Raw genomic sequence first — 16,772 nt, forward strand, 5'->3', positions numbered from 1 at the left:
CTATACATGTGAGAATAACTAGAATTTGGATTTTTTTTTAAATAAAGTAAATAAATAAAATTAAATTAAAAAAAAAAAGAAAATTAAATAAAAATATAAGATAAACAATAAGATTAAATAATCCTAATATTAGAATTTGGATTTAATTTATTAAATTATTATTTTGATCATTATTAATTATTAATTATTTAGATAAACTTTTGACTGCTTTAATTCAAATTAAATACATACAAAAGGAAGAGCATCTGAAGCATATAATTGATATTTCTCACCCACTCTCCCTCCCTCTCATACACACACTCACTCGCACTGTCTAGCCCTCTCTCTTTCCGTCTTCAACTTGTCTTGACTGCACATACATAAAGTACATAATCATGTTCATGACGTGAGCTGAAGTGGGTTTGGGTTTTGAGTTTTGGGCTGGACGGTGTTGGCCTGTGTTGGGCGCCTGTTATAAAAGCTTAAACCGTTACAAGTATTTAAAAAGCACTTCACTTCAGCTTGAGGACTAACACAAATGTATTAAAAGCATATTGAAATGTATTGCATTGTTTATTTTAATTAAATCAACAGCGTTCGGTTACATAATCCTCCTCTTTGCTTGAGGTGCTGTCTTGAGGCGGACTACGGGCGCCTGGGCGGCATTCTAGCTGCTGCGGCAATGTTATTTTCAGGTTATTTTCGGTTATTTTCAGTAACTCTGGTTTCCTGCAGAGCTGTGACCTGTGCCAATGTGCGTCGTATAATAAACTAACGGATGGAAATAGAGAGAAGATGTGTAAATGACTAAATTGAGAAATGTATTGCATTGTACAAGTTAAGAAAATATAATAACATTTTATTTCAACCCACACAAAAATCAGTTAATCAATAGTTGACAAAATGAAAAAAAGTACGTGAATCACGCCCACTTTGTTGACTCAAATAATAATAATATCAAAGTGTGGAATTTTCCTGCGTATATGTTAAGTATAGTCTATATAGCCTCACTAATTCGCACACAATATCCAACAGGGGCGCTTATCAGTCAAGTGCATAGCTTCCCTCTATCTCTCTCCCTCGCTCTCTCACTCTTGATAGTTGTTTAACACTCTCTCTCTTGCGACTTTCTTAGCTCAGCCTAACTCACCACACGCATGCAGCTAAGCTTACATATACATTTGTATATTCACCACAGCTCAGCTGTTTCTGGCGCTGTGTCTACCACACAGCAATCAAAGCGTCGCGACGCTGCTCTCGCATGTAAACAAAACTTGATGAGATGCAGAGAGGAAAGCCAAACAACAGACACACACGCACACACACACATACAGCTCTATCTGGCTCTCTCTACAGTCGTCTGTCTGTTTGTCTGCCGATCTATCTGCTAAAATACACATGGTGATAATAAAGATTGCGAGCCGAAAACAAAATTTTTTGTGCGGCGTTAGTCGTTGTCATCGTTGCTGTTACTGTTGTTGTTGTTGTTGTTGTTATTGTTAATTTTTCACGCACACAAACAGGCCAAACAACGTAGGAGCTCTTGATACTCGTAATAAGCCAGCTGCACGTCCAGTCGCAGTCGCCTAGTTGACAGTTGTCGCGAGTGTCGCGTGAGCCCGAAGAGCAAAAAATAAAAACAGAAAGAATAAAAGTAAAAAAAAAATACCTCACATTTCACCATTGCTTCTGTGTATAAATTGCCATATTGATCGACTGAACTGATTGATTAAGTGTTTCGTGTGTGAGTGGAGCAAAGTGTGCTGAGTGGAGCAAAGTGAAGTGGAGTGGAGTGGAGTGGAGCAGTGCAGCAGCTGCTGCCAATGCGGATGCCAAAATGTCAAATAGCACATTTACGCATCTGGCCAAACTGCAGCCGCTCCTCCGTGTGGTGGGCAGCAGCTTCGCGGCGCTACCAGCCACCGACGACGTTTATTCACCAGACTTGCAAAGTATTCGCAGCTACAGCAACAACAACAACAACAACATGAATGTGGGCAGCCACCAAAACAACAACAACAACAGCCACAGTAACGATATTTTGGTGATGTACGAGCAGGAGAATTACACATACCGTTCCACATCGACCATTGTGCTAATGGTCGCCGCCTGGATACTGCTGATACTGGGCTTTGTCTTCTGCTGCTGTGCGGAGTGCTTCGGCGTGAGCGTCTGGCGGGGGAAGAAGCGCGCCAGCATCTCGCGGAGCGGCGCTGAGAGCTCTGCCACCAACACCACCGCCACTGGCAACCAGTCGAGCCAACTTCATGCAGGTGAGTTTCTTGGCTTTTCAGAGCTTTGCTGCGGCGCAAATGCCAATGCAGCGGCATACTTTTCGGCGCGGCTGAGAAATGTGACAGCAGCAGCAGCAGCTGAAGCAGAAGCAGCAGCAACAAGAGCCACAACAACAATGAAACTTTTGTGTCCCGTTGGCCAAAGCAACACTCAACTTCCTACACACCTCTCTGTCTCTCTCTCTCTCTCTCCCGCTCCCTCTACTATACAGTTCAAAAATGCAAAATGGCAACAATAACCTAAAAATGACAGTGTAACAGATAAATAACGAACTATAAATACCCTATATGAAAAATATTTGTGCATTCATTGAGCTGAGGCTGCCTAAGGCAAACTTAGCTATAATTCTGGTCACTTTTTGGGCAAACATCCAATGGGAAATACTTTTATGCAGCACTCTCTATATAATTAGAATATTATAATATTGCTATAAAATACTCTTAAATATTCATAGATATATAATTCGAATATAATCATGTTTAACATTTTTATTTAATCACACATAATAATTATAATAGAGTAACGTCTACTTACCTAAACCATACTATAATCCAATCCTCAATAACTTTCTCAACTGCAGCTACCCTCAATTCTATAGCTATCCAGCATATAGTTGCTATTGTATTTATAAAACCTGCCCGCTTTGTTACAAAGTTTTTACCTAAGAGTCATCAGTTTGCATTGAAAATGTCGAAAACTTTGTGCTCCATGGGGATGGCCGCTGCTGCACATGTGCGATTGCTAAACAAAGTGAATTTCTCTGGGGCTTAGGGTATGGCAACGCATTTGTAAGGGCTGTCAATGCGCTCAGCTGCCACTGCTGAACTACTTTTGGAAAAAGGCAAAAGGCAACGGAGCAGAGCTCCATGCAAATGTATTTTGCGTTTTGAGTGCTGAGAATTGTGCACTGCCTGCAGTTTTTCTGATGGGGTAGTCTGCCCGCCTGCACTCCCACCCTCTCTCCTGCCCGTCCCGCCCGCTCGCTAGCCTTATCGATATCATAAAATATTTAGCTATTTTTCGTATCTCGTTTCGTTTTGTTATTGGTAAATTTGGCATGCGTTTCGGCTAAAATTGGCTTTTGGCCAAGTAAACGAGTGGCAGCTACACACGTACGACTCCACACACACACACACACACACACACACACATCCACACATAAATTGCCCATATTTCTGGCATCATTTTGAGTTTATGCGCCTCTGCCTAGCTCCCCCCACCCCAGGCGGTTATCGGTTGAAACTTGTGCATTGCACAATGCCCACTAAATTCTCCAAGATATTGAGTTTCATTAAGCCAATGCTCATGTGTGTGTGTGTGTGTGTGTGTGTGTGTGTGGGTGCGGGTATGTAGGCCAGACGGAGCATCAGCAGCCGTCAGTGGGTCATTAGACTCTCGTATCGATAACGCAAAATTTGTTTGCAATTTATTTGGCCTACTAGTTGGCTGCAGATTTGTGGAATGTTAGCTTAAAGTGGCTTTTGCTTGCCGCATTCTTTCCAAAGCTGCTGCAGCTCCAAATATGCCTTTTGTTTGCTTCGACAAAGTGCTAAGCCTTTATTGGAATGTATATTTCATAAAAGTTATTTCAACTGAAATACTGAAATGATTTAGAAATATGAGCAAATTTTAATGAAAACTAAGGGAAGGCTGAGTCAAATATAAAATATTATTTGCAGAGGAAATGCCAATAAATGTTAATTGTTTGCATTTTCTTTCGCTTGTCAGCTTTCGATAAATATTTATTACCAAGCTCTTCAGGTCAAGTCTCTCAAATATTCCGTTCAATTGTCAGTTAACAGAGTAAATACTTAAAGGTAATAATAATGAGTTTTCAATGAGCTTTACCAAGCAATTGACTTTAGTAATAAATTATCGATAAATAAATTAAATTATCGATATACAAATGCAATTCAAACAAGCTTTTGATCAACATTTCTTACCAGCATTCCCTCCTTTAATATTCAATAACAATAAACATTTCTACTTATCGATCATCGATTAAACATATATCGATAAGCCGTAAACTGCAGCTGCAGTAAGAGCAGCATTGATTTGAAATCAGGACACATTGTTCTCCCCAACGACAGCGTCGTGAAATGTTATTTTAATACACCGCCGTGCGTTAGCAACATGAACCGTAAGCCGTAAATACTAAACTGCAAGCAGGAGCACGCCGTGCCGAAGAAGCCCGTAAGTAATCGATTTGATGGTCCGTTCCCCCACTCAATGTATGCAGTTGAGCGCATTGGCCCATTTCGATAACTACATAAGACCCGTCTTAGTGTGTCAAGCGATAAATTCGCGCACTAGCCGCACTCCCCCCTCAGCCAGCAGCAAATCAATGCCAACAAAGCGCAGCGAGGGCAAAGCGATGCGGTAGATAACTTTAAGTTGCAGCTATAAAAAATTGCGAAAGTCACAAATGTTTTATGAAAGTTTCTCATTTTATTTAGCCTTTTATATTATATTATGTACATACATACATATATATGTATAGATATGTATATAGATATCAGCGCGCCCTGTGCATCGACTCGGCAGAGTTCGCATACTGCACAAGTTTTTAATAAAAGTTCTGCAGCCGCTATTGCAATAGCCACCACAGCACCACTTCCACTTGCAGCACCACTTCCACTTCCACTTCCTCCAGGGGCTGTCTGTTCAGGAATTCATAACCGCATTTCTCTCAGCGACTGCCAAGCCGAGCAGCAGGCGCAGTTGTACATACCAATTACTTATATATCGACGATATGGGGGCTGAGACAATAACTGAGCATATCCCCACAGCCCAGCACGCCCCTCTCTCCTTTGTGCTGGGCACAGCTGATGCAGCTTTGGCTTATAATAAGTTTTTGTCTCCTCGCTTCGGATTGCGCTTGCCAAGTTCCATTGAGTTGCCCAACTCAAATCTATAATATAATTCAGTTTTCCTTCTCGATTTGTAGGCACTTTAAAATTGGGTTTCCATTTATTTATGTTGCGAAATATTGTCAGTTTTATTTGCTGTTTACGCGCTCCACTGCTATCTGTCTCGCCCCACCTGCTGTTTATTCGTGTACATCATTTTTTACAGCCCCTCATCAGCGGCAAGACAGGCAGGAGGCGCTGCTTAGTTAGTCCTTCATGGCACTTTGATTGCTCATTTGGCATTTATTTGACGGCCTTATTCTCCGCCTGCCATCTTCTATCTCCTACTGCTGCTCTTAAATTATTCATTGTGCGTGCCTCCTGCCCCACTCCTGGCGCCTGCAGCATCTTCAATCTTCTGCTGCCCACGTACAGCACTGCATTGAGAGCTATGCGAATTTTTAAAATATTCATGTCCTGCCGCTGGCATCGCTGGCCAAGAAACTCGCTGAAAACATCATCGGACCAGGCACTAACTAAATGTGCGTAATTTTTACCGACAGCGCATTGAAAATATCGCTCGCAGCTATCAGACAGCAGCTGTACGTGAGTTTGCAACTTGCCCCCCTCCGCTCCGCTCCACTGTGCCCCGCACAGACAGGGAGAGTCGGAGGCTCGCATCACATTGGATTTGCTGCCTGTTTAGCTAGACGATGTACACTGAAACCTAATATTCCGCTCTTTCGGTCAGACCAAATTGGCTGTGAAAGCAATGAAATTTGAGAAAACTTAGTTTAAATATAATATTCCTTCAATGTGTAAGCGTTACAAGTTTATTTACAATTTTTTAAATAGAATTCTCGTATTTATACTCATTCACGAAAGTGAATCAGTATATTGGTTTTGTGCAATGTCCGTCTTGCTGTCCGTCCGTCTGTCCGTCTGTCCGTCTGTCCGTATGAACGCAATCTATTTCGGCGCTATTGAAGCTAGAGACTTGAAATTTGGAACACATACTCGTGTATATCTCCGATTTATAAAGTGTTAAAATTTTCCCGATCCGCCCACTAGGGGCGTGGCAAATCGGAAAATGCATTTTCCGATATACCAGAAATCATGTTTGTTGAAGAGCTAGAAAGCTGAAACTTGGTATGTAGGTCCGCGTTGACCACCCAAGATCACGAGCTATGGCGGATATATCTACGCCCATTGGGGGCGTGGCAAATCGGATAAAACTGTATCTCCTAAAGTTGTAAACCTAGAATGCTGAAATTTTGCACGTCAGCTAATGGTATGATTCTATAAAGTCTGAAGATAAATTATAAGTCTACGCCCGTTGGGGGCGTGGCAAATCGGACCAGAAGATATAGTGATTTTTTAAATTCTCCTATATTTTGGACACTATTGATGGCAGAGACCTCAAATTTTGTATATATACTCGGACTGATCACCCAAGACCAAAAAGTTTTGTCGGATATATGTCCGCCCACAGGGGGCGTGGCAAACCGCAAAAGTGTATATCTCCTAAAGTATAATAGCTAGAAGCTTCAAATTTGGATAGTTGAGTTACTGGTAGCCTCCTCTATCGATTCCCCAAAAATAATTTTTACGCCTCTTTAGGGGCGTGGCATATCGAAAAATACCCTGTAATTTTCACATTTTTTTAGGGTAAGCATTCAAACTTTGCAGTTAGGGTAACGTTATCTCTTTCTAAAAACTGACCAAAAATGAGGTGTCTACGCCCAGTTGGGGCGTGGCAAATCGGAAAAACCTGTATATTCTACAGTATTAGAACGAAACTTAACTACTAAATTGTTGATGGGATGTGAATGAGTATTCCGCAGTCGGTTACGCCCGACTGCAACGTTCTTACTTGTTTATTTATGGTTTATGTTGACATTTATATATTTTTATGTGGAGCTTACAGATATTCTCTCTATTGAGATTACTCCTTCTAATATCAAGATTAAATTATTATAAATATAATAATAAAATATATAATTTTTTTTTTTGTTTTTTTTTTTTTTTAACATATTATTTCATATATATATTTTTATATTTATCGATTTGCTTACTACTTTTATGTTATTTTTTTTTTTTATGTATATGATATTGTTGATAGTCTTACCACATACAAAACAAAATATCTTATAAGAATTGCCAAAAATACATGTGAAATTCTTTTCTCTATGCAACACAATGATCCACTTTGAGTTTTACTCTCATATTTATTCTATATATTTGCCATTAGATTTTTATTTGCTTGGCTGTCAGTGGTGGTTCACCCTAATCCATGTGACCGACATCTCAGTGGACTTGCGCCTTAACACTGCCTCTAATTTATATTTATTCAACAATTTATATTTATTTTTTCGTTCCATTTCTATTTCTGTATATTTTTTTTTCTGCTATTCAAATTGTGCATAAAATTTACATTTTTTATTAGCGCTGACCACTCCAAAGCAGAAAAACAAGAAGAAGAAGCTGAAGATGAAGAGGAATGATCCAATGGCACAAATATTGCTCGGACTCTCTGACATTTCGCACGTTTCGACTGCTGATTGTGGGTAATTTTTATTGATTGTTCGCATCTACGGACATGGCAGATACACGCAGCTGAATATATGTTGATGTCGATAATGTTGTTGTTGTTGTTGTTCTGGTTGCTGTCTGTAGTTATACTTGTATTGGGGTCAATTGGATTTGTGAAAATGGGGCTGGAAGTGGAGGAAATGGAGATTTGAGCCTGGTCGCTGGGGCAGCTGCCTGTGCAGTTGCATTTGGAGCTGACATTATGCAATTTGATTAAGTTGCATTTAATTGCTTTTGCTGTACAATTATAAATAAATGCAAATTGCTTTGGTTTTGTAGTGTCATTTATATTAATTAATAATGTTAAATTTCTGTATTGATGACTCTGTAGCTCGTTCACCGAACTCTGTGTCATTTAGGCCGAAACAATGAATACATTTGCCTGACAACAACCATTGGCAATTGCCATTGCAATTGCCATTGCAATTGCTATTGCCATTGCCATTGCCATTGCCATAATTATGGGCAGGTGCTCAATTATACATGCACCTATTAAGTGCCTACCACTACATACATACATATATGGCATATACATGGCTTAGAAGTGCACATCCTTTATTTATGACGGCAAATTTCATATATTGCATTACTGCAATTACAATAGCAGCAAGTAATTGGTTTTCCATTATCTGGCCAAGAGCAAAGAGCCTAGCCTAATGCTAGAATATGCTATATACATAAATAAAGTTAATTATAGTTCTGCATAAGTAGTTTAATTTTAGAGCTATAGACAGTTAAATTATGAAACATAACTTTGGCTTTATGCTCTATTTTATTTTGACTCATTTGGTAAAGTGATAAAATAAATATATTCAAGCCAAAACTCCAATTTTAATATTTAGTGAGAACAGCTATCCATGCTGCCTTTGATGAATGAAATCAGAAATATTTGTTGATTCTTACTCAAAGGAGCAAAACCTTTTTTATCCAGCTTCCATCTAATAATTTGAGCAATCATTTTATATATAGTATATATGATTTGTTATGGAATCACAATTGATTTTGCATATATACATATACAGTGTCCAACATTCATTTTCGTTTTTTTTTTTTTTTTTTTTTTTTTTTTAAGTAACAAGTAATACTAGTTGAAATAAAAAATTTGAAAATACAAAATTGTAGATTGAAGAATTACCTTTCCGATGAGTTATATATCAATATAGTAGATTTAGTATAACTAATAAAAATTATACATAAACCGAAATGACACAAAATTTAACGTTACCTTAAAATATTTAATTTTTTATATATTCACACTCTTCTTTGCCAACACAAAACTTCAGCCAAAGCCAGTTTTCATTGCTGTATGATGCCTCGAGCACACAACAAATCATTGAATATAAAACTTATATGAACTATAAACCGTGCGAAGGAACTTTTTAAGCATTTCTTATAAATTTAATTTCCACCTATTCATACATTAAATTTAATGCATATACATATAAATCCCATATAGAAGCACTAAGAAACTACTCCTTTCACGCGCTATAAACTGTACGCTATTAAGCTCAAAAGAGCTCTCTCATTTCATATTCTTTTCTCCCTTTAGTGTTCTTTAAATATATATTTAATAACAAGCCAAAAATAATATGAACTGCATGTATATACTATATAGCATATGTTAACGATAAAACAGCTCCACAAACAATTTCATTTATGTATGCTTCATAGACTGTAAAGAACTATCAGAGAGTGTGTATGTGTGCGTGTGTGTGTGTGTGTGTGAGTATGCCCTAAAGTGATTTTTACGCACACTTCTCTTACTTACTTGTGCATATAAGTATGTGTACTCCTTGCTCTGGCCTCCCTGGGCAAATCCCTTGCTCACTTGGCAGCCTTTCAACGTAAATTACCATAATTCGCGCTTTCAAAAGGCGCACACTTAACCTTTAATTAAGATACTCGAAACTTTTCAATATTCAACGCTTTTGTATGCAATGGCGCCGCATTGGCGCCCATTTTCTTTTATCCCCCTCCAGGCAGGGCTGTCGTTTACACACGCACACACACGCACACTACTTACACCATTCACACACACACACACACACACGCGCTCACACGTCAAGTCGCTGCATTTTGCCATAACGAAATTAACGCCACGTCTGCCTGCGCTGCAAAGTATGCAACATAAATTTTTGCGTCATGCCAATAAAAATAATTGAAGCAAAATGTGCTGCACATGAGCTGACGAGCGAGCGAGCGAGCAAGCTGAGTGAGGGGCGGAGGGGGGGTGGGCTGGGCAGAGTTCATGTAGGTTGTTCGACTCCAATGAGGCTCCAATAAGACTCCGATTGCAATTTTACTTTTATTGCCAGCCGCTTGACGTGGCTGCCTGCCTTTTAAGTGCTTGCTCTTTGTTGCGGGCGCTGTTCATTGGCTCAATAGGTGTTGTTGTTGTTGTTGTTGTTGTTGGCTGTCTGCTGCCTGCTGCCTGCTGTTACTATTGTTGTTGGCTATGACAATACCCATCCATCCAACGTCAACGCTCACTTGTGCTTGTTTTCATTTCCGCTGCGCTTATCACATTATGGCAAGCTCATTGCCGGCTCCTCCTTTGATTCGCATTTTTCCGTGCTATTGCTATCAGTCAAGTTGACTTTAGCATTTCCTTTGTGACGTCACTGGCAAGCAGCTCTGATGCATTTGCCATGTACACCGCGCAGCAGCTGTCATATCATTCACAATTTATAGAATGTACACGTATATGAAATGACACGTAAAACTCCTCAGTTGGGTAAGCTTTAAAATCGTATGCCACAACAAATACAGTCACTGTGATATTATTAATAGCCTAAACCTGAATAATTCGCCTAATTCCGTTATAAGTAGACTTTGGCCTGAAAGCCGTTTATAGCTCACGACCAAACAAATTTCTAATCGATTTTCCAATGGCCTGTGACGCTTTTCACAGTCAGCCAGAGCCGAGCTAAATATAAATTCGAGAAAATAAAAAACCAACGGGAACTGTCAAAGTGTCATTCCTCTCAAGGGCTGCGAGCTGCCAGCTTAGCGACACATTTTGCATAGAACATTAATAAATAATTTGGTTTGTGTGAATGATTTTCACATGAATTCCCGTCCAGTCGTCGTTACTGTTACTCTTTGTATGTGTGTGTGTGTGTGTGTGTGTGTGTGTGTGTGTGTGTGTGTGTGTGTGTGTTGTCCTGTGTGTAACGTTTGTCTACTTTGCAGCTCATGTAATATTCATGATTATTTGAAATTTGCGCTTCGTTATCCTTTATCCTTTTTATGTGCACACACACACATACACACACACACAGTCACCAGAGACACACGACAATCATATGTTAGCGCGTCCGGGCGCCTTCTGTGTTTGCACAGATATACATGAATACAAACACTCGCACACACAAACACACACACACACACATACATACAGAGAGGGTGTGCAAGTCCTTGCATATCATCAGCCTTTAGTCGCCAGCTAACGTAATCGGTTTTCAATGTCGCCGAGGAACTCGCCTGGGGAATTCCAACAGCGGCATTGATAGCAGCTCCGTCCATCAATATGGCCCTAACAAACTGTTGCGTACCTTCAACAGCTCCTGCTACATACTCCTCCTGCTGCTCATCCCCCTCCTCATCCCGCTCTGAACTGTCTCTTGGTTGCGTTTTTATTTGTCACACGTTTGACGCCGCCATATTGTCAATACACACAGACAGGCTACTACTACTATGTGTGTGTGTGTGTTTGTGTGTGTGTGTGTGTGAGGCACTTCCGTTTCAGCGCTTATCAGTTGTCGCTGCGCGTTTGTTGTTGTCAGCTCCCATGGCGCGCTTTTTCCAACTAGGTTGATGCAAACGGCGAATGGCAAACGGCGAACGGCAAACGAGCAGCGAACGCCACTTGCAACGTGCCACCTCGAACGGTGGCAAAGTCAACGGCTTTTGTTAGGACTTAGGGACAGCGCCCGCTGCGCTTGCCTTGCCTTGCCTTGCCTCGCGTTGATGTGGGCGTGGCGCTGCGCGTCGTCTGGTTGCATTGCGATAAAATTGTGTGTATGGCAACTTCAACAAGTGAAGCGCTTCACTTGGCTTCGCATCGCTCGCGCGCTCTGCAAGTTTTGTTGACAAACTGAAAAACAATTATGATTGATTGCTCAACACTGGCAAAAAGATAGCCGAGCACGAAAGGTGTGCGCAGTCGTGTGTGTGTGTGTGAGTGTGGGAGTACTTTTAAGATAGTCAACTAAACAAGTTTGGAGCAACTTCGAATTGTCTGCGTGGATCGTGCTTATGAACTAGTTCCAAAAGTGAGCTAAGAAAACTTTGCAGATTGTTTGAGAGCAGGTGCTTTGCTAAACCAATATTTAGATACAAACTATGCGACAATGTACTCATATAGTTCTCCAGGATATTTCATTCATTCTCATTTGATTTGATGGAACTCAAAAATATTTATAATTAAAATGTCCGTTTTACAGAATTGTGCATATGGGAATAAAGAACGAGTAGCTTAAATTGAATAAAAAACTAAACAGCTTAAGACGTTTCAGCTCAGAAACTTGTAAAATTAAAAAATATAAATATTTATATATATTAAGTCTAAGGATATACAGTGATTTTATTTTCAACTTCAACTGCAAGCGCCTATAAAACATACAATATAAAATTAATTGAAATTAAAAAAGTGTAAATGCTAAATTATATACATATATAAATATTTTTGTCATAACTAACAAAAATACATAAGCCGGAAAAAGTTGAAAAATAAAAAAAGAATATCAATGTTACTCAATGTTACTGTATATATTAATATAGGAATTTTTATATTTTTCTTATTAAAAGTTTTTGCTGAGGAATTAATTAGTTCAAGAAACTGCTTTTCACGTTATAATACAATATATATTTATTGCTTGTCTGATAATTGGGAAAATATAATACAGCGCTATTACTAAGGAACTTCTGGAATATATTGACTTTTTCTAGTTTATGTAAGTAGTTCATGATAGTAATAAACATTTAATAATTTATAAATAATAAATATATATGGGAATTTAAATCACTTATTCAATAATATATTTATTTGGAATTAAGCCTAAGACTAACCTAATACGTAATCACAGCCAGTTACGTCTTCTAGCTGAATCGATAACATGATCTGATTGCCATACATGTATCAATTACCTGGTAAGCGAAAGGGAAATGGCAATTAGTTAACCCTAACGAAAGCAACTATTATTAGCCGAACATAAGCCCAATCAGCTGGCATGGCTCAACGAATTGCGTGAACAACCTGAGCTCTATTCTCTGCCGTCACCTTTGTCTTGGGCGACACGCAACTCGTTTAAGGCCAAGCCCACTATGCGCTACAATCTTATCAGGGCCAACATGCCGCATCTCCAGCGTGTCCTTTGTGCCAGCACATGTCAGCCAAAAAAGAAACAAAAAAGGATACAGATACAACAAAGTGCCGTCAGCTGTTGCCGCAGTTGTTGTTGTTGTTGCTTTGCTTTTGCCTTTGCCTTTGCCTCAGCCGGAGATAGCTGTTTAAGCCAATTTGTAAACCATCAAATCGCGTTAAATGCGCTTTTCCGGTCTACGTCGATGCTGCACGGGCCCCTCGCTATCGCTCGAGAGAAATCTCTCATTGTTATTGTTTTCTTTGCTAAACGGAAACGGTTAGGCACCCCTCGCAAAAGGCACTCACTGCACGGCTCGCTACGCGCATCCTTTGCGACTCTGTTGTATTCAGTTCCTCTTTTCTTTTTATTCCCTGCGTTTGCACCTCGAAGCGAGTGCACAGGTATGCGAGCATTCATTGACATATGTACAGAGATATATATAAATATGGTATATACTATAAAGGCATTGGCTGCAATCGTTGGCGCTTCTTTTTCATCTCTCGACTGGGTTATTCATATTGATTTGTTTGCCTTTTGGCTATGCTTTGTGCGTGAGAACGAGATATTGAATAGCGGCCGGGCACAGAGAGCAGGAGCAGACAGCCTCAGAGGCAATGCCTCATGCGAGTTATGCAAACGCTATTCAATTATCGATCCTCAATGCCGGATTGTCACCAACTCCAACTGGCATTCTTTGACCTCATTCTTCGACTTCCGTTCGGGCGGTGCATTCAAGCGACGCATGGAATGACCGCTGGCCCGGACCTAAAACCAAACCGTGGCCAATGAGCCTCGCACAAGGTGAAAAGCCTCTGCCTCTGCCTCTGTCTCAGCTCCCTCCCTCCACACATTAACTGCCTAAAAAATGAGCGTGTAATTTACGAGCTGATTGTCAACAATGTCCACAACAGAAACAGAGCCCAGAAATCTACTTTGTATTTTTATTAAAAAAGGAAACCAAATTGAAACTGAAACTGAGGCGTAATGAGGCGTTTGATCACTTCCGTTCTTTAATATATATCGAATAAATTTAAATGTGCCAAAGGATTTTAACATACAAATCGTATTTTGTGTCATTAACGGAGACAGAGGCTCATAAATTTGACTGCATTATGAGTTTGGCTCAACACAGCAGGAAGACCAAGTAGGGTTTGGTCGAGACTGGGGCTGAATATGCAAATGGAGACTTTGAACAATGTTGAGGCATTATTTATTTAGGGAAAATAAAACGTCTTATGGCTATAAACTACTTTTAATTAATATTCAAAGCTATGAGCTTCTGTTTATACAGCAACTACACATAGATCAATATACTAAACAGCAATTCAAGCGAATTATCGTAAATTAAATGCAACTTGGTATTCATCTACGCTCATCTACTTGAAACTGCATAGACTTTTAATTTATTTTATTGGTTAAGCTAAATTGAGAACATATTTAGCAGCAAGCTATGCGTAAAGATTTTAAATTAGCTGGCTAATTGCTGCTGCTATCTTCTGCGCTATCTGACTCTGAAAATGGCATATACATTTTTAAGAAACATACATATTTGAAAACTTGGCTAATTTTATAAATATATTACCATATGTTAAGTGTTTTTATTTTTTTATATAAAAACCTTAACTGTTCATTAAAATAAATTAATAAACAAATTAAAGTAAAAACAACTAAATTAATAAACAAAAAAATAATAATAAATAGACATATATGAATCGAATAATTAAACTATTTTTATTTTCTTTACCTAAGAAGGAATAAATAATTTTTCAGAAAAATATAATTATAATAAATATATAATAAAATATTTTCAGAAAAATAAATAATAATTAAAAATCACACATTTTATTATGAATACAATTTAATTTATTTAAAAATAATTACAAATTTATAATATATATGAAATATTTATTAAATACAGCCAAAAACCTTTAATTTGATAATGATTACAAACATATTTATAATTTCCAATTTATTTATTATAATTTATTTAAAAAAAAAAAAAAAAAAAAAAAACTCTTCTTGTATATTTAACTTTCAATTTATTCATTTTATTCATTTAAAAATAAATAAATAAATGAACAACAAATATGTTTATGTTCTTTATATTTATTTGCTTAAGACTATTTTGCTCGTGACATGAAGTATGTTTTATCTTTATCTGTATCATAAATATTTTCTACATTATTAATTTATAAAGAAAAGCAACAATTTGTTATCAACAACTCCTCCGTTGACTCCGTTGCGAGTTCTGAGCCCCTTGAATCACATACTTTTTGTTTATTTGCAAATATTATTTGCATTTTCTAATTATTTGCGTGAATTTCTCATCGTTCAAGTATGTTGTTTGTCAATAACAGAACAAAAATTGTTTAAATAGTTTATGTTTATTCAATTTGTCGACAGGCTGAGCGTCTGTCTTCGCTCAAAGAGCTAAACAGGTGTACGAAAGTCCAAAGAACTTAATCATAATCTAAATTTAAAGCGTAGTTAATGTGGCTGAAACTGTAGTACTATGGGCGCGCCTACCGTATACACTGAGTTTTGAGGTATATTTAGATTTTACATATATTTTATTACTTCTAGTATATTTAATCTGACTAGCAGCTTGTGCAGCACATAGAGCAAATATTTACTCAGTTAGACCTTAGCCGAGCCAACAGCCGATAGACCCTTAGTAATGCCTATAAATAGAGCCGGCTACCTGTGTTTTTGTACCTTCAGGCTGGGAGACAGTGCCAACAGAGATGACGCTGTGTTTAATCGTGCTCAACTCTGTGAACTTAAGAACTGTCCGAAAGGCTAATAGCACAATGCCAATATCAGCGTGACTCGCAGTCGCACGTACAAAGTCTACCTTGATTTTGTGAAATTCCAGAGATAGACAAGTCAAACAGCGAGGCGCATAGCTAACTGATAGATTTACAGCCGGGCTCGATGACAATCTTTTATCTCTCAGCCAGACTGACTGGCGCTTGAGTCAGTGCTGAGAAGACTCCACTGTAGTCGCTATCATGTGAGCCGTGTGAATCCCATGACTCAGTGAGTGTGACTCTGCGCTAGTTTTTTCCTTATAGTCATATTATTTCACGCATGCGCAACCAGTAACCAGTTTGCACCTGTTGATTGTCAACAACAACAACAGCAGGCAACAATAGCAGCAGCAAATAAAATAAGAATAACAAAAGGTACTCAAAGAATGTACAAAATATATATATTGGCCCCCTTTTTTGTTTCAGTGATGACTTGCACAACAGTCGCTACCGGGGTTGATTTTATTTTAATATTGTGGTTATCAACCCCTTGAATGCATACAATATGAGATTCTTATTGGCGAGTCTTATTGGAGTTCGCCTGCATTTAGCAGAGACACACACCTTTATATAGGTGCAATTAGAAGAGTTTATATATTTATAGCAGTCAGGACTCAACCCGCAGTTGATCTCCTTTAAATATACATATACATATTTAGCGAAGACGCAAACTCTTCTAAGGCTGAATCGATTCTCTTTGTATACTGTATAAGTTGATTAAAATGTTGGTATGCGTAAGACTCAAACCACCACAGTCGATCTCCTTTTTATGTATAAGTGATATTTTGACATAAACTCCTAAGTGATAATTTTCGTTGAAATTAAATACTGTTATGTTCGGAATATGCTCAGCTCAAGGCAAACCTCAATGCTCAATGTT

General features: G+C 38.5%; 1 protein-coding gene across 1 annotated transcript in view; it reads left to right on the top strand.

Annotated features, from left to right (window-relative positions):
• Positions 1–1,562: 1,562 nt before the first annotated feature.
• Positions 1,563–16,772, top strand: part of comm3 (protein commissureless 3) — a 38,814-nt gene continuing 23,604 nt past the window's right edge. The window contains exon 1 of the mRNA XM_089467130.1: positions 1,563–2,252. Within this exon, the coding sequence (XP_089323256.1) occupies positions 1,817–2,252 (436 nt within the window). The 5' untranslated portion in view covers positions 1,563–1,816. The remainder of the gene's footprint in view (positions 2,253–16,772) is intronic.

The sequence above is a fragment of the Drosophila arizonae genome, chromosome 4 (genome assembly GCF_054131065.1).
Source record: "Drosophila arizonae isolate 15081-1271.41 chromosome 4, UAZ_ARI_1.0, whole genome shotgun sequence".
Taxonomy (NCBI): Eukaryota; Metazoa; Arthropoda; class Insecta; order Diptera; family Drosophilidae; genus Drosophila; species Drosophila arizonae.